The 26,767-nt window shown below is 42.0% G+C and overlaps 5 protein-coding genes and 1 long non-coding RNA gene across 9 annotated transcripts in view; 3 read left to right on the top strand and 3 right to left on the bottom strand.

Annotated features, from left to right (window-relative positions):
• Positions 1 to 468: 468 nt before the first annotated feature.
• On the top strand, positions 469 to 9,663 carry armh1 (armadillo like helical domain containing 1). Of its 2 annotated transcripts, XM_047586378.1 has the most exons (12): positions 469 to 1,781; positions 5,717 to 5,992; positions 6,463 to 6,531; positions 6,620 to 6,786; positions 6,922 to 7,118; positions 7,250 to 7,334; positions 7,534 to 7,644; positions 7,843 to 7,915; positions 8,127 to 8,256; positions 8,659 to 8,736; positions 8,813 to 8,894; positions 8,987 to 9,173. In XM_047586378.1, the coding sequence occupies exons 2-12, from the start codon at positions 5,787 to 5,789 to the stop codon at positions 9,037 to 9,039; spliced, it is 1,251 nt and encodes a 416-aa protein (XP_047442334.1). In that variant the 5' UTR covers positions 469 to 1,781; positions 5,717 to 5,786; the 3' UTR covers positions 9,040 to 9,173. The 2 variants fall into 2 exon arrangements, with proteins under 2 accessions (XP_047442334.1, XP_047442335.1); XM_047586379.1 differs by lacking the exons at positions 469 to 1,781; positions 8,987 to 9,173 and adding an exon at positions 9,436 to 9,663 and having other exon boundaries at positions 5,787 to 5,992.
• LOC125008956 (galectin-3-binding protein A-like) lies at positions 618 to 5,194 on the bottom strand. Of its 2 annotated transcripts, none has more exons than XM_047586373.1 (6): positions 5,090 to 5,194; positions 4,672 to 4,745; positions 3,990 to 4,181; positions 3,720 to 3,851; positions 3,342 to 3,612; positions 618 to 3,227 (listed from the first exon to the last, which is right to left on the bottom strand). In XM_047586373.1, exons 1-6 carry the CDS (start codon positions 5,170 to 5,172, stop codon positions 2,192 to 2,194), a joined length of 1,788 nt encoding a protein of 595 aa, XP_047442329.1. In that variant the 5' UTR covers positions 5,173 to 5,194; the 3' UTR covers positions 618 to 2,191. The 2 variants fall into 2 exon arrangements, with proteins under 2 accessions (XP_047442329.1, XP_047442330.1); XM_047586374.1 differs by lacking the exon at positions 5,090 to 5,194 and adding an exon at positions 4,981 to 5,071.
• Positions 6,634 to 11,920, bottom strand: LOC125008961. Its single transcript, XR_007112932.1, has 3 exons — positions 11,837 to 11,920; positions 9,397 to 9,518; positions 6,634 to 6,772 (listed from the first exon to the last, which is right to left on the bottom strand). It is a non-coding gene; the product is annotated as an uncharacterized LOC125008961 (long non-coding RNA).
• mutyh (mutY DNA glycosylase) lies at positions 9,511 to 16,621 on the top strand. The gene is made up of 15 exons (XM_047586375.1): positions 9,511 to 9,663; positions 10,042 to 10,175; positions 10,602 to 10,641; positions 11,145 to 11,218; positions 11,317 to 11,358; positions 11,449 to 11,520; positions 11,695 to 11,808; positions 11,906 to 12,003; positions 12,076 to 12,220; positions 14,291 to 14,378; positions 14,468 to 14,650; positions 14,924 to 15,069; positions 15,162 to 15,305; positions 15,918 to 15,968; positions 16,074 to 16,621. The coding sequence occupies exons 1-15, from the start codon at positions 9,555 to 9,557 to the stop codon at positions 16,218 to 16,220; spliced, it is 1,587 nt and encodes a 528-aa protein (XP_047442331.1). The 5' UTR covers positions 9,511 to 9,554; the 3' UTR covers positions 16,221 to 16,621.
• A 1,661-nt stretch (positions 16,622 to 18,282) lies between these two features.
• On the top strand, positions 18,283 to 23,383 carry elovl8b (ELOVL fatty acid elongase 8b). Its single transcript, XM_047587199.1, has 8 exons — positions 18,283 to 18,563; positions 18,675 to 18,734; positions 19,199 to 19,386; positions 20,300 to 20,380; positions 20,499 to 20,555; positions 20,670 to 20,784; positions 21,217 to 21,344; positions 21,426 to 23,383. Exons 2-8 carry the CDS (start codon positions 18,677 to 18,679, stop codon positions 21,588 to 21,590), a joined length of 792 nt encoding a protein of 263 aa, XP_047443155.1. The 5' UTR covers positions 18,283 to 18,563; positions 18,675 to 18,676; the 3' UTR covers positions 21,591 to 23,383.
• The window catches only part of LOC125009324 (zinc finger protein GLIS1), a 65,455-nt gene continuing 61,589 nt past the window's right edge, over positions 22,902 to 26,767 (bottom strand). For both annotated transcript variants that reach the window (XM_047587197.1, XM_047587198.1), the window contains exons 9-11: positions 25,193 to 25,323; positions 24,185 to 24,340; positions 22,902 to 24,086 (exon numbers count right to left, since the gene is read on the bottom strand). In XM_047587197.1, the coding sequence (XP_047443153.1) occupies positions 23,950 to 24,086; positions 24,185 to 24,340; positions 25,193 to 25,323 (424 nt within the window). In that variant the 3' untranslated portion in view covers positions 22,902 to 23,949. The remainder of the gene's footprint in view (positions 24,087 to 24,184; positions 24,341 to 25,192; positions 25,324 to 26,767) is intronic.

The following is a 26,767-nucleotide window of genomic DNA, read 5'->3' as shown; positions in this document are numbered from 1 at the left end:
GCTAAATCTGCGTTTCCTCCGGAAAAAAAGACTGAAGTGTCGCCCCGCTCACGTGAAGCTGCGGCTGCTTGGCTCTATAAGGCAGATTAAAAGTGCCTCCGGGAGACAATGGGGCTTCTGCGTGGAAGGAACGCTACACAGTGGCAACACGCGACGGTTTGCGTGGCGTTAAAACGCGACAATGGCCCGTGCCACACTGTATTTTCCAGTGGTTTTCTTCACATGGTCCTTCTTTATCTCCGAAATGAAGCACATTTACCGGGAAGCTGCCTGCGGAGGGCAGCAAACCTCCAGCAGTCTGACTGCACCGACTCCTCTCTTCACCCCACCTGGTGGCCACACAGACCCGCATTCACAAAAAAATGCTCTGGAAGAGGGTAGAGGTGTATGTAGAAATGTAGAAAATAACTGTAAATCGAAATTAATCCTCAGAAATGTACAATTTACTCAAGCATTTTCACGAGTACTACTCAACACACACTTGAGTTTCTCATATAAAGTGGCTTAAAAATATTATTGTCACTCCTCAGGAATTTTCTACTTTTCTAGCATGACAGAAATCATTCAAAACATCCTTGAACATTCACACAAGAAGACCGTAAGAGAACGCAATCAAACACGTGAAACAGCTTTATTATACTTGTGTATTTATTTCTTTAAGAAAATGAATCATTTGTACATGCCTATGAATTGCAAAAGTATGTGAAACGTTGTTTCCAGCATCTGTTATGACCCCCTTGTGCAGCAATAGTAGTATTAAGTGTTTCCAGTAACTGCTTATACACTATGTTGCCAAAAGTATCCAGTCACCCATCCAAATAACTGAATTCAGGTGTTCCAATCACTTCCATGGCCACAGCTGTGTAAAATCAAACACCTGAGGCACATAGTGCACAGAGATTGCCAACATTCTGCAGAGTCAGTCACTGCAGACCTCCAGCTTCACGTGGCCTTCAGATTAGCTCAAGAACACTTTGTGGAATGAGCTGCCATCCGAGCAGCTACATCCAAGTCATACATCACCGAGTGCAATGCAAAGCATCAGATCCGGTGGTGTAAAGCACACCACCACTGAATTCTAGAGCAGTGGAGACGTTCTCTGGAGTGATGAATCACGCTTCTCCATCCCACAATCTGATGGACCAGTCTGGGAGAACGGTACTTGTCTAACTGCATTGTGCCAAGGGTGAAGTTTGGCGGAGGGGGGAAAATGTTTTTCAGGAGCTGGACTTGGCCACTTAGTTCCAGTGAAAGAGACTGAAAGAGAATTATTCAGCATACCAAGAGATTTTGGACAATTCCATGATCCCAACTTTGTGGGAACCGTTTCAGGATGACCCCTTCCTGTTCCAACATGACTTTACACCAGTGCACAAAGCAAGGTCCATAGAGACATGGATGAGGGAGGCTGGTAAGGAAGAACTTGACTGGTCTGCACAGAGTCCTGACCTCAACCTGACAGAACACCTTTGGGATGAATTAGAGTGAAGACTGTGAGTCAGGTCTTCTTGTCCAACATCAGTGTCTGACCTCACCAATAAGAATTGCCAAAAATTGCCATAAACACACTCCTAAACCTTGTGGAAAACCTTCCCAGTACAGTTGAAGCTCTTATAGCTGCAACAGGTGGGCCGACATCATATTAAACCCTATGGATTAAGAATGGGATTAAGAACTGAGCTCTCCTCAGTACAGAACCTCTTCAGTTCTGACATGTTGGTGCGTTTCCTTATATGAATTGTTCGCTTCAGATCCTTTCACAGCATTTCTATCAAATTAAGGTAAGGACTTTGACTTTGCTTCTAAGAAACATAACTGCTCCCTTAATGAATCCTTTATTGTTTTTCCTCTTTAATGTGATGTTGACTGTAGAATCTTTTTATTGTTTATTTATTGTTCGTGTTAAAGTTAAGTTTATAAATGATTATGGTGTCAATAACAGGATGAGAGAACAGGTTTCAACAACAGACTCAGATTAAAAACAAAGACTGCATTAAACAAGGCAAGACATCATAGGCAGCCTGAACAAGCCATAGAAACGCATTCCATTGTGTAATTGTAGGGCAAGCTTGTTCACGTTTGGATTCACTGGATAAAATACTGTTTCGTGTTCAGCGTAAAGTGAATCTGATAGTATGCTGATCCGCAGGTATCTTTCTCTTTTGCTGAGGTTCCCAAAAGGATCCAAACCTTAACCTGTTGAGTAGTGAGGACGCACCACCACTTGGTATGAGAAGTGGTCCGAGTGGCATGGATAAACTTGTTCCGTGCCGCTGGGAACAAATATAAGGCTTCCACTATCATCAGCAGCAAATTCTTCAACATGAAACACGTACCTCCCTTCACACATAACAACAAGCTTATTGCTGTAGTGAATACGTCCCTCCATCTCACTGGGCAAGTCATTCTTCTTTTCTTCAATTTTCAAACTAACTGCTGGTAAAGAAGAGCAAGTGAAGCCTTCTGTTGTGCATTCTTCGTCGCTGCTATAGACCCCTGTTTTCCAGCGTATGCTGTGAAAAGCAAAATAAGCGCCATTATGGACAGGTGTTTGGAAATCAGATGTCAGAGTACTGATGGTCTGGCCTTGAAGAGTGTAGTACCCAAAGTCCTTATGAGCTTTAAAAATGTGGAAGTTGAAGGTAAAGCTCCATGGTGGGCCAGTGTAAATCCTGGAAGTGTAAACGTTTTCTTCCTCTGACACGTCACTGATCAGCGGCATGAAGGGCAAAGCATTGAACTGAAACCCCTGCAGCTTGCTGGCATGGTACCTTGAGCTGTCTAGTGTGTATAAGTCCTCAGCTGGTATCATTGGGAAGCGGACAAGCTTCAAAAGCACCTCAGGAATAGTTGTGATACTTTGGGCTGCCGCCCATCTCTCCAGTGCACTCAAAATGGCGGTCTCATTGCGCACCACGAGGTCTGAGCGGGACAGAAGAGCTTTGACAAGATCAAATGGAAGACTTGTCCAAACCTGGGACTGGATCAGTGTCTCACAGTTCCATGCCAGGTAGCGGAGAGAGACTTCTTGCAGAGCTTCATCCCCTGTATAAACTGCATACCTGTAGAAAGAGTTTGGACTCTGGAAGGTGGGGTCCTCGGGTAGAAACTGTCTGAAAATACTTGCAGCCTCATTATGAAGTTCTGTCAGACCCCACTGAGAAGCCATGTTGAGAATGCAATAGACAGAGGGTAGTGTGAATTGAATCTTCCTTGTGTAGAAGTACCTGAAATGTAAACATTTTCATTAGAAAGCTTCAGCTAATTCTGAGTATAAACGCTCCACTCAAGATCACTCAAAGTCCCGTGGTGGATATTTACATGTAGAGAGGTAGTTTTACCTGATAACTGTGTTGGCATGTTCTCTGCACTCATAGGTGACATCAAGTCTGAGGCTGTTGATGTCTGGCTGTGAAGTTTGGAGGTTTGAGTTCAGGGAGAGGATGACCCTGTGAGCACAGATTGTCTCTACAGTGTTATTGTCTACTACCACTGAAATGGTCAAGTCACAGTCACGTCCACTGTCGAACAGTTCCCCCAGCTGATGAGAGAGGCTTGCATTGTGGTCCAAAGCGTACTCCACATCTGCATTCTTGCAGCCAGTGTTAGGCCCTGAAAAGAGACCAATATGGTCACGGTGAGTGACATGGTTTCAGTATGATGTGAAGAAAAATAAAAATGGAAGACATATAGTCCTTGCCTGACATTTGTTTCCTTACCGTTTTCACATCTAACACCGGCATCTTCAGAGTGACCACAGTTATGGACCCCCCACCCAGGAAATGTGCAGTGGAACAAATTAGCCTCATCTCCACTGCAGCCTAAATTATCCATCCATATGTTACCATCGCCTGACACAAAAAACAATCACAGAAGCAAATTATTAAAAACTTACTGTACATATTGATTTCTTCTAAATATCAACGTCAGACAACATTAATATTGGCATGTGTACTGTACTGCTTTGAATAATGAGTGGCTTTTGTTACCATTGCCAAAATGAGCAGACCCTAGAGCTTCTGTTGCACTGGGAAAACATAGCTGTCGACACACTACGTGAGCGTCATTTATGTCCCAGTCATCATCACACACAGTCCCCCAAACTCCATTATGAAAGATCTCCACACGGCCCTCAGCGTAATCTTGGCCTCCAGCCAGCCTAATGTAACCATCCTCAAAACCTAAAGAAATATGGAATGCAAGAGTCATTAGTAACTGTATCTCAATAGGCAGAAATTCAGTATTTATACATACAAGAAAATATACCAGAACACTCGCAGTTCATATTAATACAAGAGTGAATTCCTCAGAGCATGCCTTTATAATATCATACCATGAGTTAAAATCTTGACTCATATTTACAGCAATATTTATGATATGAATTTCAAATAATGTTAAAAGATTTATTAAGATATATCAATAAATGTACTTACTATTATAAATTGCATAACTTATTCATGATGATCTCTGAATAACTTATGAAAAAAAACAGCTTGTATATTCCTCAACTTAAATCCAAAAGTAAGGCCAGATTAGTTTATACCGGCACATCATACCAGAGATCACCTGTTATAGCAAGACTCTACATGATGAAGGTGGAAAGTTTATGTTAAATCAAACTGTGGTTTGGCACAAAATAATAGTATTCTTAGTGATTAACAGTTTACTCACCAGTCGACCATCTGATGCTCATCAAAAGGATATAGAGCAATAAAGTATTTCCATTCCTTTGTAATGGCGCTAGACTGGAGGGGAAAAACAGCAAACTGCATTAAGGTTTCCGTATAACATCGATTTATAGGACATTGGTGACCACTGGTGCTTCTTCAACCAGACATCCAGTAAGTTTGTTCAGTCTTTTTTATTTTCTTTTCTTCTTTTTTTCATATGGGATTAAACATTTTGTTTCAGTGCTGATTGAGTTTCAAGAAACAGCAATATTGTGGATTTGTTACATTCAAATGCAAATCTGCTGAACACCTGGAGTTAACGGTGACATAAGCGTCTGCTTGTGTCCTCAAGCTTTTCTCCACAGAAAATGTGCAAGGCCCTCCGCCACCTAAAATATTACAAATATAAAGGCTCTTACCAGAGGTCAGCTCTGTCGGTCCTTGTGAAAGGTGAGCTGAAGAAAAGCATTGAAGGCATTGAAGAAGAAAGCAAGAAATACATCTGAGAAATCTGTGCTCACTAATTCATTGTATGCTCGTTATGTTTTACTGAAATTGCCACACCCACTGAAGTGGGTGTTTTCATGAGAAAAAAACGGTCTGGTGCCACATTTTGTTCAACCAGCATGTAGAAACTGGATAATATAGGTCATACCACTGTGACAGTATTGCACAACTAATTGCACCTTATACTGTTATTATATTTACAGTCACATCAGTTTTATTTGTTTTTCTATGCTTCTAGTACATGTACAAGTACATTTCCTTAATTTTAGCTTAGTTTAGTTGTTTATCTTAATCATGCTGAAAGTAATTTCATTGCTCAGTGTAACCTTTGTGTGTATCACAATAAACTTTTTGCATGTCTTGAACAGAGATAGATAGATAGATTTTCCATGTGCTGTGACTGAAAGCCTAGACGACCAAGGTGGGGGCGTCGCTAGGCAACCGTTAGCTAGTTGTTGTAAACGAAGTGTGGGAAAGAATATAACCAAACGTGACTTAGTGGTGACAAATTTCCTTAATTATCTATTTCTTTTTGCCAGAAACAGTCATGCGCGTTCTTCCCTGCGGCTTAATTTAAGTTCACCAACGCTCGAAGCAGAAAATCCTACGATGTCGACCCAAGAAGAACAAGCTAACATCGGTAAAGTGCTTTGTTTTCTCCAAGAGTGGGACCGCGGTGACAGGACGGTCCGCAGCCGCATGTTGAACACCTTCCTGACCCAGAACACGGGGAAGACGTGTTATGAGCTGGAGCTGGAGTTCGCTCAGGTTGCCAGTCTCTTCCTGGCTCGGCTCACCACCTGGATGAGACTCACGTATCCTTCATTCAGCTGCGGCCTGGACTTCCTCAACTCAGACACACACGCACACATCCATTATTAGAAATTCAAATAAACTGATTATGTTCATGTCGTTAACGATATAAAACGTCATGTTTTACTGCAGGTATTAAAGAGGGTAATGAATTTTCCCTTCGGGATTTATGTTGTAGGGGCAGATGTTGTACACTGAGACACCAGATAAGCAACTATTGTGTACTGCATGCATTTTTAATGTTTTCAGTGTCAGAGCTATGTGAACTTGCAAAATGTTAAAGCAGGACTAAGTCTCAGACCTCTGGGTGAGAATCTGATCTCGACAAATATAATTAGTATTTCTTCTTGCTGATTGTTGTCTACATGCATCAATCTGTGTATACAGAGATTTCTTTTACTTGGTCCAAACAGTACAGAGTTTCCTGTTGTACTTGCTGGCAAGTATAATCAGTCCTTCACCCTGTGTACAGATACATGTTTGGGACGGCCTTGGGACTCCAGCTGAAAGCAATTGGGATTTTCTTGTCTGCTTCCAGCCAGTGAGTGAGCTAAAACGCTGCAATGTAGTGTGCAAAGTGCTTTGAGTTCAACATTTCTTCAGTGACCCACCTTTCTGACCTTCCTCAGTGATCAGTACCTGATGGAGTTCCTGGAGGATGGAGGCGTTCTCACTCTCTTAGACATCGTGAACCACTCTCAGAGCAAAGAGGAGCACAAGGCTGAAGCCCTGCGACTTCTACTCAGTGTTTCACAGGCTGGTCGCAAGTGCAAAGAGATTATCTGTGAAAGCCATGGTAAATTTTACATGTTATCAGTCCAAACGTGTCTTTGAAGGCCGCTAAAGACTGAATTATAATATATTCTATTATTAATATATCATAATAATTATATTTTTTGTATTTTTTCTGTTTCCATCCATGTTTTTGCAGGTGTGAAAGTCATAGCAGAATTCCTGGCCACATCAAAGACAGATGAAACCCATGAAACAGCGGGGATGCTCTTAGACTCCCTGTCCCATGGAAACCCAAAATATCAAGAGCATATATACAGAGCTCTGATTGCCCTCGTGACTTGTAGCTCACCTCAGGTTCAGCAGCTGGTCCTGTGCATCTTACGAACTGTCCAGGTAAAGCCAGTGGCTCACATAGTCTACAAAAAAACTTATGTTACTGTCTTTCATAAACTAGTCTTAAGCCTACAAGGCCAAGGAAGTGTTTTTTATTTGTAGTAATAGCCTTAAATTGTGTTCTCTTACAGCTGAAACTGAAAACAGCCCATCCCAGCATTATAGAGCCCCTGCTTAATCTGCTCAGGTCCCTGCACCCTGAGGTCCAGGATCAAGGTATGTAGAGAAATGCTTGAATGGAGTAAATCTTTACAATGTTTTTCTTTCTTTCTTGCATTAGGTTGTTTACTTTTTGTGACACTCTGATATGTTGAGAAATGACAAGTGGATCCACTAGCCACTGTGTGTTGTGGATGAAACACTGATATTGTGTGATAAATGTCAGCATTTAATTTTCTCTCTGTTTTTCTGACAGCTCTTAGGCTCATCTTAGACCTGAGATGTTGTGATGTGAAGGCAATGCTGCTCACTGGACTGGTGGCTCTGCTGAGGCCTTTCAGAGAAGAAGTGCAGCAGATCACACAGGGTGAAATTGTTTGCAGAAGCTGTACCTTAAGACTATTGCATTGACTCCTTGAGTGATTTAAAACCATCACACCATGCTTAAAACTAACTTTATGAGACAGAAAGCTAATTTTTTCACCTACCAAAACTCATTTCTTACTGTTCAAGCATTGTGATAATTTTGTCACATTGTCCTATGTTTTGCTGACGATCCCATAAGGAGCTGAGCTGATCATGATGACTGGATCTCTCCCAGTGTTTGTGCAACAAGCTGCTGCGGCTAAAGCTATCCGGTAAATGTTACGTGTTGTGTGGATTTATTACACAATTTTTTTTTTTTTTTAGAAAATCTGTGATAATTCATTTTGTAACGTGACATACAGTGTAATACTGTATGTACTGAATCACCAGCTGAATTACATTGTTTTAATTATTTGCACTTATGTCATTATATTAATTTTAGCTATTCTCACAGCATATTTACATATTTCTAATGTGTTAAAGCTTGTTGGCTGAAAAAGATGAGGAGCTTTCTTGTGAGCTTCTCTCTTTCGGAGTGATCCGGCAACTCCTGCATGCAATGGGCAACAGAGAACATGTCGATGCCCAAATACAAGCCAGTCTAGCCTTGGAGGTACAGATCTACTCTTGACGCATCGACAGCTTGTGTAGTTACCATTTAGTTGCATGAAAGCCACTGCAGGCCTCCTATGTGAGATTTAGCACTGACGCACATTTCCAATAAAACACAAGGTTAGTAACGTCAAAAATCCACATTTATGGAGGAGTAAATTTCAGTAATCAGTGTTCCAGTAAAACCCATTGTTTTGCTCTTTCGTAAGATTAGATGCAGACATTACAAACCACAGTATTGGACATAAAAACAAGATGGAATTCTTAAAACTGGATTGTAAGCATATTTTAGGTTTGCAACTGTTTCTAATTTAATCGCATATCCCTCAAGTGTTAACGTACATGCAGTACAGGCAGACACAGGGTCCCAAGTGTACTTAGTGTTACTGTTTCCTCTACCCAGCACTTTGTCCGCACATTCCCTGCTACTGAAGCACACGTGCAGAGAGTCATGGGCAGTGCACTGTTTGCAGCTTTCATGGTAAGCTTTAATAATTTAATGAATATTAAAATGACATTTATTAAAAGTATTGAATTTATTTATTTATTTTCTACAGACCAAAGCTGAGACTTTGTACATGCATATAGATGAAATGCAAGCAGAAATCCTGCTATCAAACCGGTTTGACACATCACAAGGTAACATCTGCGGTGTTATAAATGAAGTATAAATGGTTGTGTATTATGTGAGACTAATTGTTTGTTGTCTTTTGTAAATCTTTGTTTTTCAGTTTTGGAATCTGACTGTGCCAGATTAACAGACCACTGCAGTAATGCAGATTAATAAAAAAATGTTGTGTGCATGTGTTTCTAAATTAAAAGTAAAAATGTATAACCTTTGTTATCTACCAGTTTTCAATGTCCGGAATTAAGAAGAATAAATACATGTGGACACAAATTATCCACATATACAACAAACCTTAGAGTTTTGATGGTGGTGGTGGTTTTGATATATTACAGGGGGGTTTTAGAATTTTATTCTCTCAGGTTTATATTATATTATATTATATTATATTATATTATATTACATTATATTATATTATATTATATTATATTATATTATATTATATTATATTATATTATATTATATTATATTATATTATATACTTCGTTAAATAATTTTGATATTGGACCCGCCTACCGGATATGACGTCCCTCTTCCGAATCTTGTTTCTCGCAGCGGATTGGACGATGAGCGTCCCTCCGTCCTGAACGTGGCGGGAGCCAAATAGTGAGTCCATGAGGTAAACAACAAGCCTGGTCCTGCAAAGAGGACAGTAGTTCTTACATATATTGACCATGAGCAGCAGGTTACGTTCAGTGATGCAGAAAGGCAAGCGAGCCGGACTGGAGGTGCTAGAAACAGCTGTATCGAACAGGAAGAAGTCAAAGGCAGCTATCAAACAAGGTAACTACGATGTTACTCGGAAAACTGCTGGTGGAATATGTAATATCAAACAGCACAGCATCTGTGTATCCCGTAGCTTCTACCACATCTAGATTTAAACTTTAAGGTCTACAATGTAACTGTAACTCGGACCCAAACTGATAATAAACTCTGTGCCCGTTTATTTTATATCTGTTTATAAAGCACAAGAAAATGGCAAGAAAGTCTATGTCATTATTACAGTATTTTATTGCAATGTCACATAATCTGTCAGTGCATTATATTGGAGAATACTATGGGATTCTTTTGAATTTTATTCTAAATGTTTATGGCTTTAGCGTTGGAGGTTACCCTGTAATGTGTGTGTGTTTAGTCTGAATGAGATTATTGATCTTCCAGAAACAAGCACCACAGCCTCATCCTCAGTGTCTTTATACCACACTTTTCCTGATCCTGCTGATGTTGTGCGGCTGCGCTCTCAGCTCCTCGGCTGGTACGACAAAGAGCAGAGAGAGTTACCATGGAGGACTCTGGTAAAAAGAAGTTTCTTTTAGTTTACTGCCTTTTAATATTTGGTTATGACATACAAACCTGAATCACAGTGTATTTTGTGTAATTATGAAAGTACGTTCACTGCAGAGGTTTGGTTACTGTAACCTGCAGAGGTTTTTACTCACACGCCTTATCTCAGAAGAATTCCTTAAAGCAAAACCATGAGAAAAGGAGTGTGATTAAATAAGGTTGTAGCAAAATGATAACTTTTGGTTATAGACAAAATGTGTGAGAAAAATATTTAGTTGCTGTATTATTTGTTGCATAAGTTGCATCAGTATAATTGAAAATGATCTGAAATCATATCACAGACTCTTCATGTTCCTTATATTTATATTTAATTTATAATAAGTTATAAATTAGCACATGACTTGATTACACATGAAGCAACACTCTCTCTTCTACAGGCCTTGACAGAGTCAGACCCAAACATCCGGACATATGCTGGTAAGAACATTACCTTTTGGTACAAATATATTAAACATGGAAAGAGTTAATGGCAGGATCTTTCAAATAAATACTGGGCAGGCATTCATTTGAATTAGTCATCTTCCTAACACAGTCTATCCCAAGCTACCCAACCGGATAAAAAGATGTAGTTGGAGAGCATTGAAGATGAGACGTTACCCAGCTCATGTTATGGGCTCAAAGAGCTGGTAGACAGCTAGCTACAATTTGTTAGCATGGAAGTGGAGAATTTTTGCCTCATAAAAGACACTCTAGGAGTCCATATTGTCACACCTATAACATAACCACACCTCCCAGCAGTTTGTCACAGAAAGCTAATGGATCTACTGCACTTTGGATCAGCCACAAGGGCTTAATTTGAAGCCTGGCAGGGTGGGACTGTCACTTGATTGTATGATTTCATAGTTTCATGAAACCTAGCTGCCTCTCAAGGCAACAGATTTTAACAGCAGCTTTGATTTTTTTTTTCCTTTCTTCTCCAGTGTGGGTTTCAGAAATCATGCTGCAGCAGACTCAAGTTGTCACAGTAATAGACTACTACAATAAATGGATGAAGGTAGGTGCTTTGGGATCCTTGTGACACGTTCAGCCCAGTGAATCTGTACATTTCTGCATCAATTGTAATTTAGACGGTCCCTGTCTCTCGTTCCTCAGAGGTGGCCCACGGTGCAGGATCTTGCTGCGGCTACATTAGAGGTGACAACTTTGAGCGGTACTTTCTGATACAGCGGTGTAAAAGAAATCTCTTCACTTCAAATTGCGTGCATTAATTTATTTAACATGTAGGAGGTGAACCAGATGTGGGCAGGACTGGGCTACTACTCTCGTGGAAAACGACTGCATGAGGGAGCACAGAAGGTTTGGCCTGGACTTTGCTGCATCACACATTTCTTTAACTTGTGTTTAACTTTGAGTCTGAAGCCTCTTAGCTGTGGTTTTCTTAACGTGCTCACCACTGCAGTGCTCCCTAGACTGATTGTACGGATTGTTGCTATGACCTCTGAGTGATAGCTGTATTTCTGTTTTGCTTAGGTGGTGACAGAGCTGAAGGGACAGATGCCTCGGACAGTCGACAGCCTGCTGAAGCAGCTGCCTGGGGTGGGACGCTACACTGCTGCAGCTGTAGGCTCTATTTCACTGGGGCAGGTTAGTCATGTGAAACAAACGTCTGCACCTGAGCTGTACGTGTTCCTGTGGTCCAGAGCATTCGTCGCTGACAAATGGTGTGGCCTCTGTTGCCCAGGTAACTGGGGCTGTGGATGGCAACGTGATTCGGGTGCTGTGTCGCCTGAGGGCCATCGGAGCTGACAGCACGAGTCCCGCAGTAACAGAGGCGCTCTGGTGAGATTAACCTCCATATCTGAACGTCTTCCTGCACAGAGGGATTATTAAAGTAAACATGCTGTGGTTCAGGAGTCTAGCCAATATGCTGGTGGATCCAGAGAGACCGGGAGACTTCAACCAGGCCATGATGGAGCTGGGAGCACGGGTCTGCACCCCTAAAGGGCCACTGTGCAGTCAGTGTCCTGTACAGTCTCACTGCCGCTCTTATTACAAGGTAGGTGTGATCCCTGTGCTGACTGATACCGCTAAGAAGTGACTTGTGTGTGTGATATACAAATACACAGTGGTCTGAAATTTTGGTTGGAGGGCCACTCCTGGGAAGGTTCACCACTGTTCCATGTTTTCACTATTTGTGGCTAATGGCTATGAGTCACTGTGGTTTGGAGTCTCAAAGCTTTAGAAGTGGCTTTATAACCTTTTCCAGTCTGATACATCTCAATAACTCTTGAATTTCTTTGAATCTCTCCATGATGTCTAGCTGTTGAGGATCTTTTGGTCTACTTCAGTTCTTCTTTCTTTTTATTGCAGTTGGTAAAAACTTTTAGGTCCATTACTGCCACCTTCTGGACTGGAGTGTGGAACAGCATGTACTATGATCTAGATTCTATTTACAAGACCAGTTACTTCTAAAAACCTAAAAATCAAAAATGCAGCATCCCCTGATTTCTTCTCAATGAATCTGCTACATTGAACTGTATCTTACTTCTCTGAAATCTTGCTTTGAGTGTGAGTCTCTCGGTTTGGTACTGTGGACCCTGGAAGAGGACATGTTCTACCGTTTCTCTTAATCCGCAACAGTCACAATTTCCTGTTTCTCAGGACAATAGAGAGCATCCTACTCTCTTTAACCCAGTTTTCAACTGAGCATCTAAAACTGTACCTTTTTTTTTGTTGACATGGTTTTAGTACAATCTGAGCTGGATGTTTTTCTCCCCTTAAATGTGTCTGATATAACAGTGAAATTTGCTATCTTGTAATTTCTAGAGGCATTTACCAACCCCCATTTACAAAGCTGATACTGCCATGCTTTACACTGTATGCTATCAAGTGTTTAACAGATTAGATTTAGCAGATTCATATACTATACATCCATAATCTAATACTGACCTGGTTAAACCAAGATGTACTGTTTGATACCGTTTTTAATTATGTTCTATGGGCTCCCCAGTCGCTTCCTTTCAAATGCCTTACAATATTCAGTATGTTTTTGCACTTTCCTACTGCTTTTTCAGTGTGTACTTTCCAAGTGACCCTTTTATCAAACCAAATCCATAAACACCTAAAACAATCCACTATTTTTAAAACTTACCCATACAATTTAAGATTGATTTGTTTTTTGTATTTTCTTCTACTTCAATGCCCAAGCTTTGACCTTTCCAGTGGCTTCCTGCAATTTTCCCTGCAGTAAATGATATATTCCACCCCCTTTTCCACAGAGCCCCATCATCTGGTAATAGTGAAACACCAATAGAGCTGCATTCTACTGCATACTTACTAAATATGTCATTTATCGTGACATGAAAATAAAATCGGACAGTAATACCACCTTGAGGTGTTCTGCGTAGTTTTTGCTTAGATTGTCACCCACTCTTACTGACATTTTCCTGTTGGTAAGAAAATTGTTGATCCATCTTTATATTTTCCCTCTTATTCACATAGGAAATAGTTTAATAAGCACTCAGTCCTTCTGCATCACATCATATGCCTGTATTTTTCCCAGGATAACTCCCCCGTGTCCAAAAAACGTCCCGCTGCCTCAACAATTAATTCGATTTTTTTCAGCTTTTGCTCGATCTGAACAGTTTATGACATATGCCAGGAAAAGTGCACGTTTGTATCAGTTTGTATCCGGTTTGATGCACTCGATTTCGTAATTTCCTCCACTTTACCCGCTCTTTTTTTCTTCGCTCGCAGTTTTAACTCTCTGCTCTACTCTCACTTGTTGTATTTCAGCAGCCTGCTTCCTTATTACACACCCAGTCTGGTTTCCTCCACAGTTGCAACATTTAACTGGGTTGTTGTGCCCACATCTGCCTCACCAGTGCTTTCCCCTAAATACTGTAACAATATACCTTATGTAACATCTGATAGGAGGCTGAACGTATGCTCTTACACTAAAACTTGTGTATCCTATCATGACCTTGTCAGGGAGAAATTGGCCTTTGAATTCTATCATTAGACACTTTTTCATAAGAAATCAGGTGCAGACTTTTTCATACCACTGTATGTACACATGAGACCCTAACAGAGCTCAGAAAGGCTTTCACATTGGGCGTCTGTGCAGGTTCATGTCAGACAACAGCGGATCTCTCAGAAACTTTTGGGGAAGCTGGACAGGAAGACTTCTGACCTCCCTGATATAGAAGACTGCAGTAAGTCTCCTGCCTCCCATCGTCTCCTTCACACCTCTCAGAGAACTACACATTATTAAAGTACTTTTCTCTTGCTCCTATTCTGTCAGTGAACAGTGGAACGTGCCCGCTGTGTCCCACCGAGCCTTGGGACGATGAGCTGGGCGTTCACAACTTCCCCAGAAAGCCGGCGAAGAAGCCTCCCAGAGTGGAGCGAACTCTGACCTGCATTGTGACGAGGCCCGGGGAGGAGGGAGAGGACGAGTACCTGCTCAACCAGAGACCAAACAAAGGTCGGATTCCAAAACGTACTGTCATTATCTGTTTGGCTGAAGAACTCTTTCACTTTTAGAATGAGTTGGTTTCACTTTCTCACTCAAAATAGGAAAAAAGGGAAGGGCCGTATCTGATGTCTCTTATCGGATCATTTTATTTACAATACAAACAGAAAATAGAAGTATTATTTTGTTTCTATTTTTCAGAAACTAAACAGTGAAATGTAAATGTATAGTCTGTGTGAATAGCAGTAATATATGTAGAGTGTGTGTGTGTGTGTGTGTTTCCAGGCTTGCTAGCAGGTTTGTGGGAGTTTCCAAGTCTTCTGCTGGAGGGAGAAAACTCTGAGATGAAACAAAAGACGGCGTTGTGTAATGAAATCGGCAGAATTCTGGGAACTCACTTGACAGAAAGCCTCCTCCAGTACGTGGGAGAGGTGAGCTTGATGTTCAGAACCGGTCTATCATCCACTTTCATATGCAAGTGAGCTGTTGCTGCAGCTGTAACATGCTGATTGTCCACTCGCAGGTGGTTCACATCTTCTCCCACATCCACCAGACGTATGTGGTTTACAGTGTGTGCGTGAAGGAGGGTGACACGCAGGCTGAAAACACACAGTGGCTCAGCAGGGGTGCTCTGCAGGAGGCCGCTGTGTCCACGGGACTGAAAAAGGTTTGTGTATTTTGAGTTTGTGAATCCCCGTTGTGTAACAGAGGTCTCCAGCACCGAGAGTTGACTTCATTATCACTCACAGAAAGCATGCTTGTACTTGTCCAAATATAGTGTGTACGTGGTGGCTATTTGCTGTACTCAAATGCGTTTTCTATCGAAATGCCCTGTTTGCAAGATCAAAGTACGTATTCAGATCAGGACGTGTTGATCTTCGGCACTGTCTACAAATTATTCAACAAGACACAAATCAAAGAGAGAAAAATGGGTCTAGAGACGGTATTCTTCCTCTCTGATCAGAAACCTCTGACCGATCTTGACCTAAAAACTAGTGCTCGGCAACAACACTAACATACACATACAACTAAGTAGCTTCTATGTTGTACTTCTACCACAAACTACTGCAGTTCTCAGAATGAATCTAATGTGAAATCCAAATGTCCTTCAATGATCTTACTCTGGTGTTTGGAGGTATAGACCAGCAGTAAAGAACTAAAATGTCGTAATTATTGTGAGAAAATGTAGTTTAGTATTCTAGTAGTAAAAGCATTATAGTGTCCTTGTGTGTCGTGTAAATGATCTAAGTGCGACATCAGCATGTTGGCTCTCCTGCAGATTGTGAAGCTTTATGATTCTGTTGATGGGCCAAAAGATAAAACCCTGAAGGTCAGCTCTTCTATATATATTTTTTTATCATTCAGTACTGGTGACATAGCATCTATAAAATGTTTTCACTAACATGTGTCACTTGTTTCTGTCTGCGTTAATTAGGATGGAACGAGGCAAAAGCGCACAAGCACAAAGAATGAGGAGAAGAAACGGCAGGCCTCAAAAAAACCCAAACTGAGTGCAGCTAACAGCGGAGGCAGACAGCTCTCCCTCAGCTCCTTCTTCAAGACGGTGAAAGAAGAAAGTTGAAACTTGATGCTGATTCACAGTGAATCTGTATTTTCAGCCAATAAGTATGACATTACTGTAACTTGGATGTGTTGTATTTTATAGTAAACAGATGAAATGACTAAAATTGTGTAATTTTCCGAAATTTTTAAGGTCCCAGTTGTGTATGTACCTTATTGTCTGAGCATCGCTATAGTGTCTACCTCAGTAGATGTAGATGTTTTTTATTGCTACTATCACTGTATTATTCTAGTAATGACTATACCTCTGTACAACACAACTCGTTTGGAGTGCTGCAAAATTGGTAGGTGATTTAAAGTCAATACATGTCAGGGTATCACATGTTCCATTCCCAATATGTAAAATGATTCTCATGTTTGTTACCACAATAAAGGTCCAAATGCAACACAAATACCAGTCTACCCATCCGAAGCAAGGCTGTTATTTATCTGATCCAGAGAGTTGCATTAATTTACCCCCCTCCACACACACACACACACACAAACACACACACACACACACACACACACACACACACACACACAAACCTCTCATCTTTGGCCACAGATCACTTAGCCACTCAGCAGCCTGCCTCTGGAACTCCCTTCCTCCCCACATCCGGAACATTAACTCACTCACCACATTCAACACCACCTTAAAGACACATCTCTTCATTTATTTCATTGTAAAGTGACCTTGAGGTTCTGAAAGGCGCTTATAAATAACATGTATTATTATTTTTGTTGTTGACAACACAGCAGAATCGAATACAAAGGGTCGCTGTCAAGTGTAGGGAGAAACAGCTCCTCCTAATGTGTAGAAGATGCAACTGGCGGGTCGTGTTGGTGAAAACCAGGTTAAACCGAAGGAAAAAGGAAGTGAGCCATCTCAGAGCTTGTGTTAAAATCGGTTTCCTCGTCGGGATGTGCCCCCTCTATGCTGCGCCCCCTCCATCTCCCCCCATTTCCTTGACACGCCCACCGGACAACAGCGCAATAGTAAGGAAAGCCTTGAAGGTCAAAATTGTATTTGTCTCGTCCTTTTGTTGAGGGTGGTACAAATAACATTTAATTAACTAGAACCGTTCAGCTACATACAGTTTAATTTAAATATTTTTTATTTTGATTTTTATTATAATTTATTATTAGCACAATTTTTAACATTGTTGTCCCTGCTATGTGGAGAGATTTTATATATTTATACTTTAATTGATGGTCAAAACTGGGCTTATTTGCATAAATTTGATCTGATCTAATAATTTAAATTCACATTGCCTTATCTCTGACAGCATTCATCATTACAGCAGGGTGGAAATATTTTGATGACTTCACTTGAGGTCACTTTCTATCCCCTATAGAATATACTGGTCTGGATTTCAGCCAACCATGTATTTTATTTATGATAGACAACTGAAAGTTAATGAAAGATAACGACCACATAATCATTTATTTGTCATATAAACCTAACCAAATACGTGTCAAGTGGTGATATCTTTCACAACAGAATCAATGACATGGCCTCAAAGTCCGTCACTGATATTATTCAGTGTACCATTTCCCTTATGTTGTAATGAAAGCGGTTATAATGGTGAACCATATGTAGATTAAACATGATTTCGAGGTTAGCCTTATATGGCTGATCTAAAGATGAAACGTTACTGGATTTCCTTTTCTCTTGTGTAGAACAAGCATCTGCTCAAAAATACTTCCTATCGAATCTGGCCTGCAGCATGGATTTGGAAATTCTTCAATGAAAATAACTGCTACCTCGAATTTGTCCGCTGTTTTAGTTCAGATAAGTGGACACAACACCCGACAGCACCCAAATTGCACTTATTTTTCTTAAGAAATGTCATTGTTTTAAAGGAAAATTTATTAAATTAAAAACATTCTTGCTCTTCTCTGTACTAATAGAAAAGGAAAAAAAACTGGACTTGTCGTTACTTATAAGCTATTATGCTGTTATATTAATTACTATCTTATCACTTGGGATCAAACTGGGCTGAACGAGTGTGACAGCCCTGCTTTAGGTCTACATGGTCCTTTACTACAGCCGGGTTACGAGCACCTCTGGCGACGCCTCTCTGAGCGCGCGTCCGCCGCCGCTGCTCTAGGGACACACATCCCGACCAGGAAACCGATTCTGACACGAGACCCCCGGTAGTTTCTCCAACAAGTTACTCGAGTGGCAGACATCTCCACACTGTGCCATCGCGTGCTGCCCGTTTTGTTGGCTCTGTTGCAGCCGTGGACTGCTTTCATTCATTTATAACAGGACGTTGAACTTTGTTTCTGGCAAACAGTCTCAGCGTCCAAAGGTTTCAGAGCTGTCACTGACGCTGGCTGCTCAAGCAGGACTTTCTAGGTAAACGGCAGATGTTTTTTATTTTAACCCCCCTCTCTTCTTTTATACGCAGCAGATTTGGAGGCTTTTCGTCTGTAGTTCTAATCTTTGCTTTCTTTTCTTCACGCCTAGAGATGGCTTCAGCATGGCAGCGCGTCCTGTCTGCGCACCAGAGCATAGTGGAAAATGGAGGTAGGATTGTGATTCATTTTCCCACATAACCGCCTTGCTCCTCCGCCTCTTGTTGGAGAGCGTATCAGCCTGAAAGGCAACAATGTGAGAGTGTAACTGTGTGGGAGTCGGGAGCTGCAGATGTGCATTACTTCACAATGACTGCTTTGTGACTGGTCACATGATTTGAGACCATGACACCACTTTGTAAAGATATCACCTTATCACAGCTGGATTTGAGGGGAAATCTCTGAATGCTCTGGTAACTTGCCAGTTTTAAGCCGGATCTGCACATCTGAGGCTGAGCTGGAGGGAAAACTAAAGCAGGGAAGTCTTTGCTTTCCCATAGTGCTCTAAGACAGAGGCTTCAGCCGTTGTTCAAGGAAGCTCCCAAACCTCACAATTCCTAACTAGAGACGTTTCCAGTTGACTTGGTGAATGTTGCCTTAAAAAAGTCCCTGACTCAGAGCTCTCCCGTCCCCCAGATAAGAGGACAGACCCGTGGCTGCTGGTCTACTCCCCCGTCCCGGTGGCCCTCATCTTCTTGGTCTACCTCGGTGTGGTCTGGGCCGGCCCTCGCCTGATGAAACACAGACAACCCGTCGACATCAGAGCCGTTCTCATCGTTTACAACTTCTCCATGGTTGGCCTGTCGGCGTACATGTGCTACGAGGTGTGTCTGAGCTGCTTTTAACGGGGGAAGCCAAACCGAGGCCAAGAGCACAGGAATGAGAACTTAACTAAAACAGGAACAATAGCTTAAAATGCAAAAAAAAAAAAAAAGAACAAAAAAAGAGGCTGGGACATGGTGCGTGTTAAATGTGGAAATGTTATTACTGTTTTAAAAAATAATTTGTCATCTTGGAGATACATTTCAAAGACGCTGGGACGGAGGCCAAAAAAATGTAGTACAGTACTGTTGTGCATTTCTTAGAAAGAAAAAAACCTGTTGGAACATCTCTTGGGTTGCCAGGTCAATGAGTTGAGTGGATATAAAGATAACAGCTCAGAGAGGCCTAGTCTGAGAATTTGGTGATTTTTATGTCACAATACTTAATGTGTACACTAATATGAAGCGTAGAGTTTAAAAATAATTATCAGTTACTACATTTGTAACCGTGTTCTGTTTGTTGGCCACATGCCATCAGTGCGCCGGGCACTATGGGTAACTGGGGTTTTGGTGCGACCCGAACGACCTCTTTTTCAAAAAGGCAAACTTACTTCAGCGAGACACTTTGAGCGCACTGCAGCGTGGCTCTGTCACAGCGTCAGGGTGCTAAACTGGTCTTCCTGCAGTCCAGACCTGTCGCCTACCGACAACATCCTGTGCATTGTGCGAAGTCAAGCTTGACAAAGGAGGCCAGGAATTCTTGCGCTGATGAAAGTCTACGACAAGCGAGAGACTGAGAGCTTCTCCCTTCCAGCCCTGCAGCTAGTTGATCTCCTGCATTCCTCAGGTAGCCGCAGGTAGTTAGTAAAGAAGAGTCAGCGCAGCACTGTGGTGAACACGCCCGCTGACCTGAAACTGACCTGAAACACAGACAGGTTTAAATATGTGCAGTTATTCTATTTAATCTGACTTGCAGTTTCTGGTGTCGGCCTGGCTGGCAAACTACAGCTTCCTGTGCCAGCCGGTGGATTACAGCACCAGTCCACTCGCCCTAAGGGTAAGAAAGCTTCACGCTGGATCCGTTCGGTACAGAAGTACGATCTGCATCTGACACACCATATACAAAGTCCTGAGAGGCGGCTGACAGCTCAGTTTGAAATGTGTCCTCTCTCCAGATGGCCAGTGCGTGCTGGTGGTTCTTCTTCTCTAAGGTCATAGAGCTCAGCGACACGGTGCGTATTTACCGAAGCCTTCGCGCTCCGCGTCACATATTTATTAGACGTTTAAGGAAACCGAGCTTCAGCTAACGATCATATTCCGCCCCTCCTCTCTCTCTCCGCGAGCAGCTCTTCTTCATCCTCAGGAAGAAGAACAATCAGCTGACCTTCCTTCATGTTTACCATCACGGCACCATGATCTGCAACTGGTGGATGGGAATCAAGTATGTGGCCGGGGGACAGTGTAAGTAAACTACCGTACTAATGTAATGTAAGCACTCTGAGGAGGCGTCTGCCTTTCATCGAGCTCAAAAAAAAAGCCTACGCTGGTCAGCCACAACATTAAAACCACTGACAGGAGAAGTTATTAACATTGGCCGTCTTGTGACAATCCAGTGTTCTGCTGGGAAACTTTTGGTTCCTGACATTTATCTGGATGTTACTTAGACATGTGGCCCCCACCTAGAGCAGACCAGACACCCCCACCCCATAGCAATGACACTCCTCGATGCAGCCTGACACAGACACACACGCACACATATTAGGAAAGTGGTCATAATGTTATGCCTGATCATTGCAAATCCATGAGTAATAATATTAAAATTAAAATTCACATTCACATTGAGAGCATCTTTTCTCCATTTTCATGTTCCTCTCTGTGCTTCACTTCCTGCAGCGTTCTTCATCGGCATGGTCAACAGCTTTGTTCACGTAGTGATGTACTCCTACTACGGCCTGGCGGCCCTCGGCCCTCACATGCAGAAGTACTTGTGGTGGAAGCGCTACCTGACGTCCTTCCAGCTGGTGAGCGGCTCATCCCATGTGCAACGAGTGTCGCGATGTTTTAACGCAAACTGATCTGAAGCTTGTCGTCTGCCTCCACAGGTGCAGTTTGGGCTGTTCCTCCTGCACACCGGCTACAACCTGTTCACGGAATGCGACTTCCCGGACACCATGAACCTGTTCGTGTTCAGTTACTGCGTCACCCTCATCGTCCTCTTCAGTAACTTCTACTACCAAAGCTACGTGAGCAGGAGGAAGCAGAAGTGAGGTTTTAGATGTAATCAAGCACACAGAAGCTTCACAGCTGGCACAGCTGGCACGATGGTGTGTGTCTGCTGGAGGGATTTTAGTCAATGAACGAAGCTCTGTAACATCTATCGGCGTCCACTAGAGGGCACAACTAGCCCACTTTATAATGGTTTTTCTCATGGTGCTCATGGTCAACTTTCAGTCAAACTCCAACACTGAAAAAAAAGAAAAAAGACAAAAAAAAAACTCACACTTACACACACATAAAAACAAAACACAACTGAAGCCAAAATCAAGTGGACTTGTAAAGCGTTCTTGAAGACGTTTCAGCGCTCGTTCCAAGTAGCTTCTAAGTTTGAGTCACTCTGACGAGCGGTGAAAAGTCCATTTGCTTTTTGCTTCAGTTGTACTGTGACCTGGATGGCTGAGAATCGTCACGCCCATGCACAGTTATTAGCCGAACGGGTATTCTGACCAAATGATTATTTGTACGCACATTTTCCAACCATATAAACTTGACTGCTTATAGAATTTAGCCATCCGTATGTGAATAAGACTGCATATATACAAGCATGTGATGCGTATTCATGTGAAGGGAGCGTTAAATGAAGGTGTTCTTTACCTCATGTGAAATAGGCCAAACATTAGATTTAACTGACACTGAATGGTCACAAATTGTCAAATTCCTAAACTGCTTAATTTCTGGAAATTTAAATGATTTATTGCGAGTAGTGACCAGGGTGCAAAACAAACAAACACACAAAAAAAAAAACAGAAGAAGAAGAAAAGGCTTAAATAGAAATTAAACTTGAAACCATCAGGCACAATGAATTTAAGGAGGCTCCACTACAGGCTGCTATCATTAAAAATGAACAAGCTGGAGCTTTTAGATTTGAAAGTGGACAGAAAATGAATTCTCAAAGCTACTACCGATGTCTAGAAGATACTTTTATTGTTGAGTGTTAAAGGAACAATCCTGCACTAGTAAAGGTCTTTAAAGGCTGAATGATGACTGAATAATAACCTGGACATCACCTGGTTTACGTCCTACTGAGATCCTCTCATACGTGGTATTAACAGTTAGAGAAAAGCACTTGGGAGAGTGATCTTAAACAGCTCTTAATAAGAAGGTGGATACTGTCATCATTGAGTATTTCTGTCATTGTGATTTTTTTTATACTAATATTGAGAAGTGAGTCTCGACAAACTATTTGAAATGCATTTGCCTTTTGTTAAATATTTGCTTAGTTAAACATTGAGAGGTTTGAGTTTCGAAACATTTAAAATGAATCCCGAGTCCTATAAAGTGAACTTTTTCTTTTTTAAAAAAAAAAAAAAAAGAGGCATTACGTGATCATTCAATTATTTATTTCATAAACTGAGAAATGACAAACATTCAAATTCTTGGTGTAAACAAACTGTACATTTTATACACATAATAATAAAGTAGGTTGGTTTGTCTGCATTACTGCAGAATTAATGAGCCCAAACATTCATCCAGAGATAAATCCAAAAAGAAAAAAAACAAAAAACAAAAACACAAGACACAGAAATGCATTTTTTCCACTGCTAAAACATCACAGCAAAAAAATTATATATTCTTTTCTACACTTCAATCTAAAACAGATTGAAAGATGAAGGTTAGAGAGAGAAAAAATGACTTTTCATTTATGGTCCATCCTGTTTGTAGCGTTTGAAGATATTTAAAGCTGTCTGATGTACTGTATGTTTGCAAGTTTTAGCACCAGTTTTTTGTAACAAATTCAAATCCTGTGTACATGGTGGCCAATAAAAATGTGATCATGAATCTATGAAGGAAGGCTGATCATTGAGTGAGTGATGGCGATTTAAAATGTTAAAATCTTAAACTCTCCCCTCATCTTTCATTCGGTCATTTCTGTGACTCGCGCTCCCTCGGCCAGAGCCAGGTGAAATATTTATTTTTAAAATCTTTTGTTAAATACAGAAAACAATTGTAGCAGTCCAAGTTTATTATCTACAAGATAATATCTAGAAGGTCGTCCACATTTTAAGTGTAAAGCTTCCGTCGCGGCCTTAGTCAGAATGTGTACGATTGGTGGAACGTCCCTTTAGCAGAATACAAAAACCAAAATGAACATGGTTTTTCATGTATTCACAAATGTTTGTTAAAAAATCTCCAGTGATGATGGTTCTTTACTAGAGTATTAGCCTTGGACTGTGTTTCATTTTCCTGGTTTATGTCCGGGACATAAGTACATCACAGTCACCCATTTACAATGTGACTTGTGTGTTGTGATGTGGAAGAAGAGAGCAGAACTATTACAGAGTGTGTGGAGATGCCTGCTGGGCTGCGGAGGAGTAGGTGTGGAGAAGCGTGTCCTGCTCCAGTGTTGCTCTATGTCTCTGTGTAGATGGACGACATGTGGTTCAAGCTGCGGTCAAAGCTGCCCACCTGGAAGAAAATGCTCTCCTCTGGGCTGGAAGAGAACTGGCACCCTGCTCCTCCTTGCAGCTCCTGGGTCAGACCGAAGCCTGGAACAGACGTGATGAAGTGTTTAATGTTTAATGTTCCTGACCTTTCTGATTCATAAGCTGCTGGTAAAATAACAACAATAAAAAAACACACTCACCTGCAGAGCCAGTGTTGCTGGTCGGCATGTGGAAGCCATTGTGCTGATGGGAAGTGTAGGCGTTGGGGTCTCCCGGGACGTGGACACCGCTGACCGTCTGCTCCATCCTGTAGGAGTCTCCAAAATGGAAGCAGCTCTGAAAGCTGCCTTGATATTCTAGGAAATGAGGGAGGATGCAGAGGAGGAGAAAGACAGAGAGAAAATAGAAGTCGGATTTGATCAGCTGCCACCAGCGCCTGCGGACGATTGTTTCCAAAGTCGGTAAGTATCCGTCCGGCTAAAACTTAACGTGCGTGTCAAATTATGACAATGCTATATTTGTGCCTGCGCTGACTGTGCCAGTCCCGTCCTGTGCAGCGTTTCGTCCCCGTCGTCTCAGTCTGCGCTCGGACTCGACCGCTGGAGTCACGATAATGGGGAGGCAGCCTTTCTTGGAGCGCTTTTGCGCAACACCCTGACCACGGCGCGGTTACAGAGACGTCTATGTGTAGATCTTTACAGGGAAAACAGTGTTTAAAGCATTAGGAAAAAGGCTCACAAGTGACAGCTGAGCCTGCCATGTTAGGGTGCTGAGAGACAGCCGAACGCATGAGCCAGCATTTTGTTGGCTAATTCAGCGCAGGGAAAAGGCTTCCGGCATGTGGTTTTCCCCACTCTGTCTCTACGACTCTAATCTCTCTTCGTCCTAAAAATGCTCTGACAGAGCCACGGGGCAGCATTGCTGCTCTAAGAGACAACTTCCTCTCTCCGAGGCCTTTCATGTGGATGCGGTGGCGCAGTGAGCATAGGAAAAAGAACATGGGTGTTCGGGATTGAATTAGATTGAAGCGATCGTAGGAAGTTATGTAAAAGTAACAGACAGGCGACACGGTCCCGATTCACCTGCCACAGGAAACGGTTTTAGGATATTAAATTGAAACACCAATGAGCTTTTCAAGCCCGTGCCAAAACAGATTTCCTGTAACAAGTTAAGCTGCATCCAGGCTGGAGTCTTTGGGTTAGCCTTACCGTCGCTGGCAGACTGATGGTGGTGATAGTGAGTGTAGGGCTTGTGGTGAGGGTGGACATGCTGCTTCTCCAGCGGAGGAGGAGACGTCCCGGTTCCCTTCATCCCCGGAGACAGGAGGGGAGCGGAGACCCTGCGGGAGACACGGAGAGGACAGCGGGGGAAACGTCAACTCGATTCTCTCGGTTTACTATTATCCCTTTTTCGACAGCCTCTGTAATTGCCGAGCAGAACGTTTCGTGCGTTATGACATCCCAATCAAAGCTGGGGCTACAAGGCGGCGCGCTAACCGCACGATCCCACAAATGCAGTGGAGCAGCTAAACACACAGAAGAAGAAACAGTCCAGGCGTGTGGAAACTCTGGCTCCCCACATGTAATCGTCCTCCCACCACATATTATGATCTTAAGACAACAAACAGCAGAGTGTGCATTTATGTGAGCGCACACACTCGTGCACACATCATTATAGTAACCCCCGGCTTTGTGGCCTGGAGAGAAAAAGAAAAAAGAAAAAGCACTCGGGTGTTTACATTCACAACTTCTGACTGAGGCGATATTAAGTTAACATGTTTGTGACTTTGTAGAGTCCGGGTTTTAAGTGAAGATTTGCCCATGACACTGGACACACCGTTATTCAATACAGCGGCAGTAAATCCCATTTAATCTCCAGCTTGACTGCTCCATGCCAGCCCTGGATAACATTTAAATGGAGTGAGTTTTCTTCAGGATCAGCATCTAAGAGCCGTAGTGTGTGCTGTCAAAGCCACAGTCACGGGTTCAAAGAAATCAAAGCAAAATGCTGGAATAATACAATTGTGCCGGCGAAGTTCTGCACAGCACATACACTACCAGGCAAACATTTTACAGCAATATTTCATGCTGTCTTTATTGTAATATGTGCAGTTGAATGTGTCATTTTACTCTGAAATAAAAGCATAGACCAAATAAACAACTGAAGTTGAAAAAAAAAACATCATGGAGTCAATATATAGATCAAAATATGTTCTAAACTTTGGAGTCATCAAAGTAACCATCTCTGGCTGATTTAACATGTGAACACACTTTTTATATTCCTCCTTTCTAAAATCCATTTCACAAGTCTTTAGTCTGTGCTGGTCACAGCTTTATGAGGGTCCAATCCTCCATTGAGCTCACTACACTACAGCTCGGTTTGCAAAAAATATCTGCTACAGTGTCTCCCCTGTGCGAACGATGCCAACAAGCCACTGCAAATTATTCACATATGTTTTGGAGTTGTTCTTCTCTGACTAGGTTTTGGTCTGAGATCTTCACTACTTTTATCCATGATAATCGAAGGGGATGTGAGTTCTTCACAATCCTGCTGCAGAAGTTCCCAGAAATGTGTGACACTTGTAGGGACTCTTCTGTCCAGTTCATCACAAACCAGCTCCACGTAAGTCCAGAAACTGGGCCACGGTCCACTCCATGTTTTCAAGCTTTCCATCATGTTTTTAACCTCAGGTAGTTCTGGTAGAGCTTGGACTAAAGTTTGGTGTCATTATGTTGCAACTATACCAGAGGATACTCTGTGCTGTTCTAAAACTTTTAAATTTA

Source organism: Mugil cephalus, chromosome 6, assembly GCF_022458985.1.
Source record: "Mugil cephalus isolate CIBA_MC_2020 chromosome 6, CIBA_Mcephalus_1.1, whole genome shotgun sequence".
In the NCBI taxonomy this organism is placed as follows: domain Eukaryota; kingdom Metazoa; phylum Chordata; class Actinopteri; order Mugiliformes; family Mugilidae; genus Mugil; species Mugil cephalus.
This window is presented reverse-complemented; position numbering and strand designations above follow the sequence as displayed.

Excerpts from the sequence above, each read along its gene's own strand:
- LOC125008956 (XM_047586373.1), bottom strand. The coding sequence starts at position 5,172 with ATGTATTTCTTGCTTTCTTCTTCAATGCCTTCAATGCTTTTCTTCAGC. Across the intron at positions 3,852-3,989 it reads GTCTGCTCATTTTGGCAATG|GCGATGGTAACATATGGATG; the intron begins GTAACAAAAGCC and ends TTTTTGTGTCAG. Across the intron at positions 3,228-3,341 it reads CATGCCAACACAGTTATCAG|GTACTTCTACACAAGGAAGA; the intron begins GTAAAACTACCT and ends TTTACATTTCAG.
- armh1 (XM_047586378.1), top strand. The coding sequence starts at position 5,787 with ATGTCGACCCAAGAAGAACAAGCTAACATCGGTAAAGTGCTTTGTTTT. Across the intron at positions 7,916-8,126 it reads GCTGCGGCTAAAGCTATCCG|CTTGTTGGCTGAAAAAGATG; the intron begins GTAAATGTTACG and ends AATGTGTTAAAG. Across the intron at positions 8,257-8,658 it reads AAGCCAGTCTAGCCTTGGAG|CACTTTGTCCGCACATTCCC; the intron begins GTACAGATCTAC and ends TCCTCTACCCAG.
- mutyh (XM_047586375.1), top strand. The coding sequence starts at position 9,555 with ATGAGCAGCAGGTTACGTTCAGTGATGCAGAAAGGCAAGCGAGCCGGA. Across the intron at positions 10,176-10,601 it reads AGTTACCATGGAGGACTCTG|GCCTTGACAGAGTCAGACCC; the intron begins GTAAAAAGAAGT and ends TCTCTTCTACAG. Across the intron at positions 12,221-14,290 it reads ACTGCCGCTCTTATTACAAG|GTTCATGTCAGACAACAGCG; the intron begins GTAGGTGTGATC and ends GCGTCTGTGCAG.
- elovl8b (XM_047587199.1), top strand. The coding sequence starts at position 18,677 with ATGGCTTCAGCATGGCAGCGCGTCCTGTCTGCGCACCAGAGCATAGTG. Across the intron at positions 20,381-20,498 it reads CCAGTCCACTCGCCCTAAGG|ATGGCCAGTGCGTGCTGGTG; the intron begins GTAAGAAAGCTT and ends TCCTCTCTCCAG. Across the intron at positions 20,785-21,216 it reads GTATGTGGCCGGGGGACAGT|CGTTCTTCATCGGCATGGTC; the intron begins GTAAGTAAACTA and ends CACTTCCTGCAG.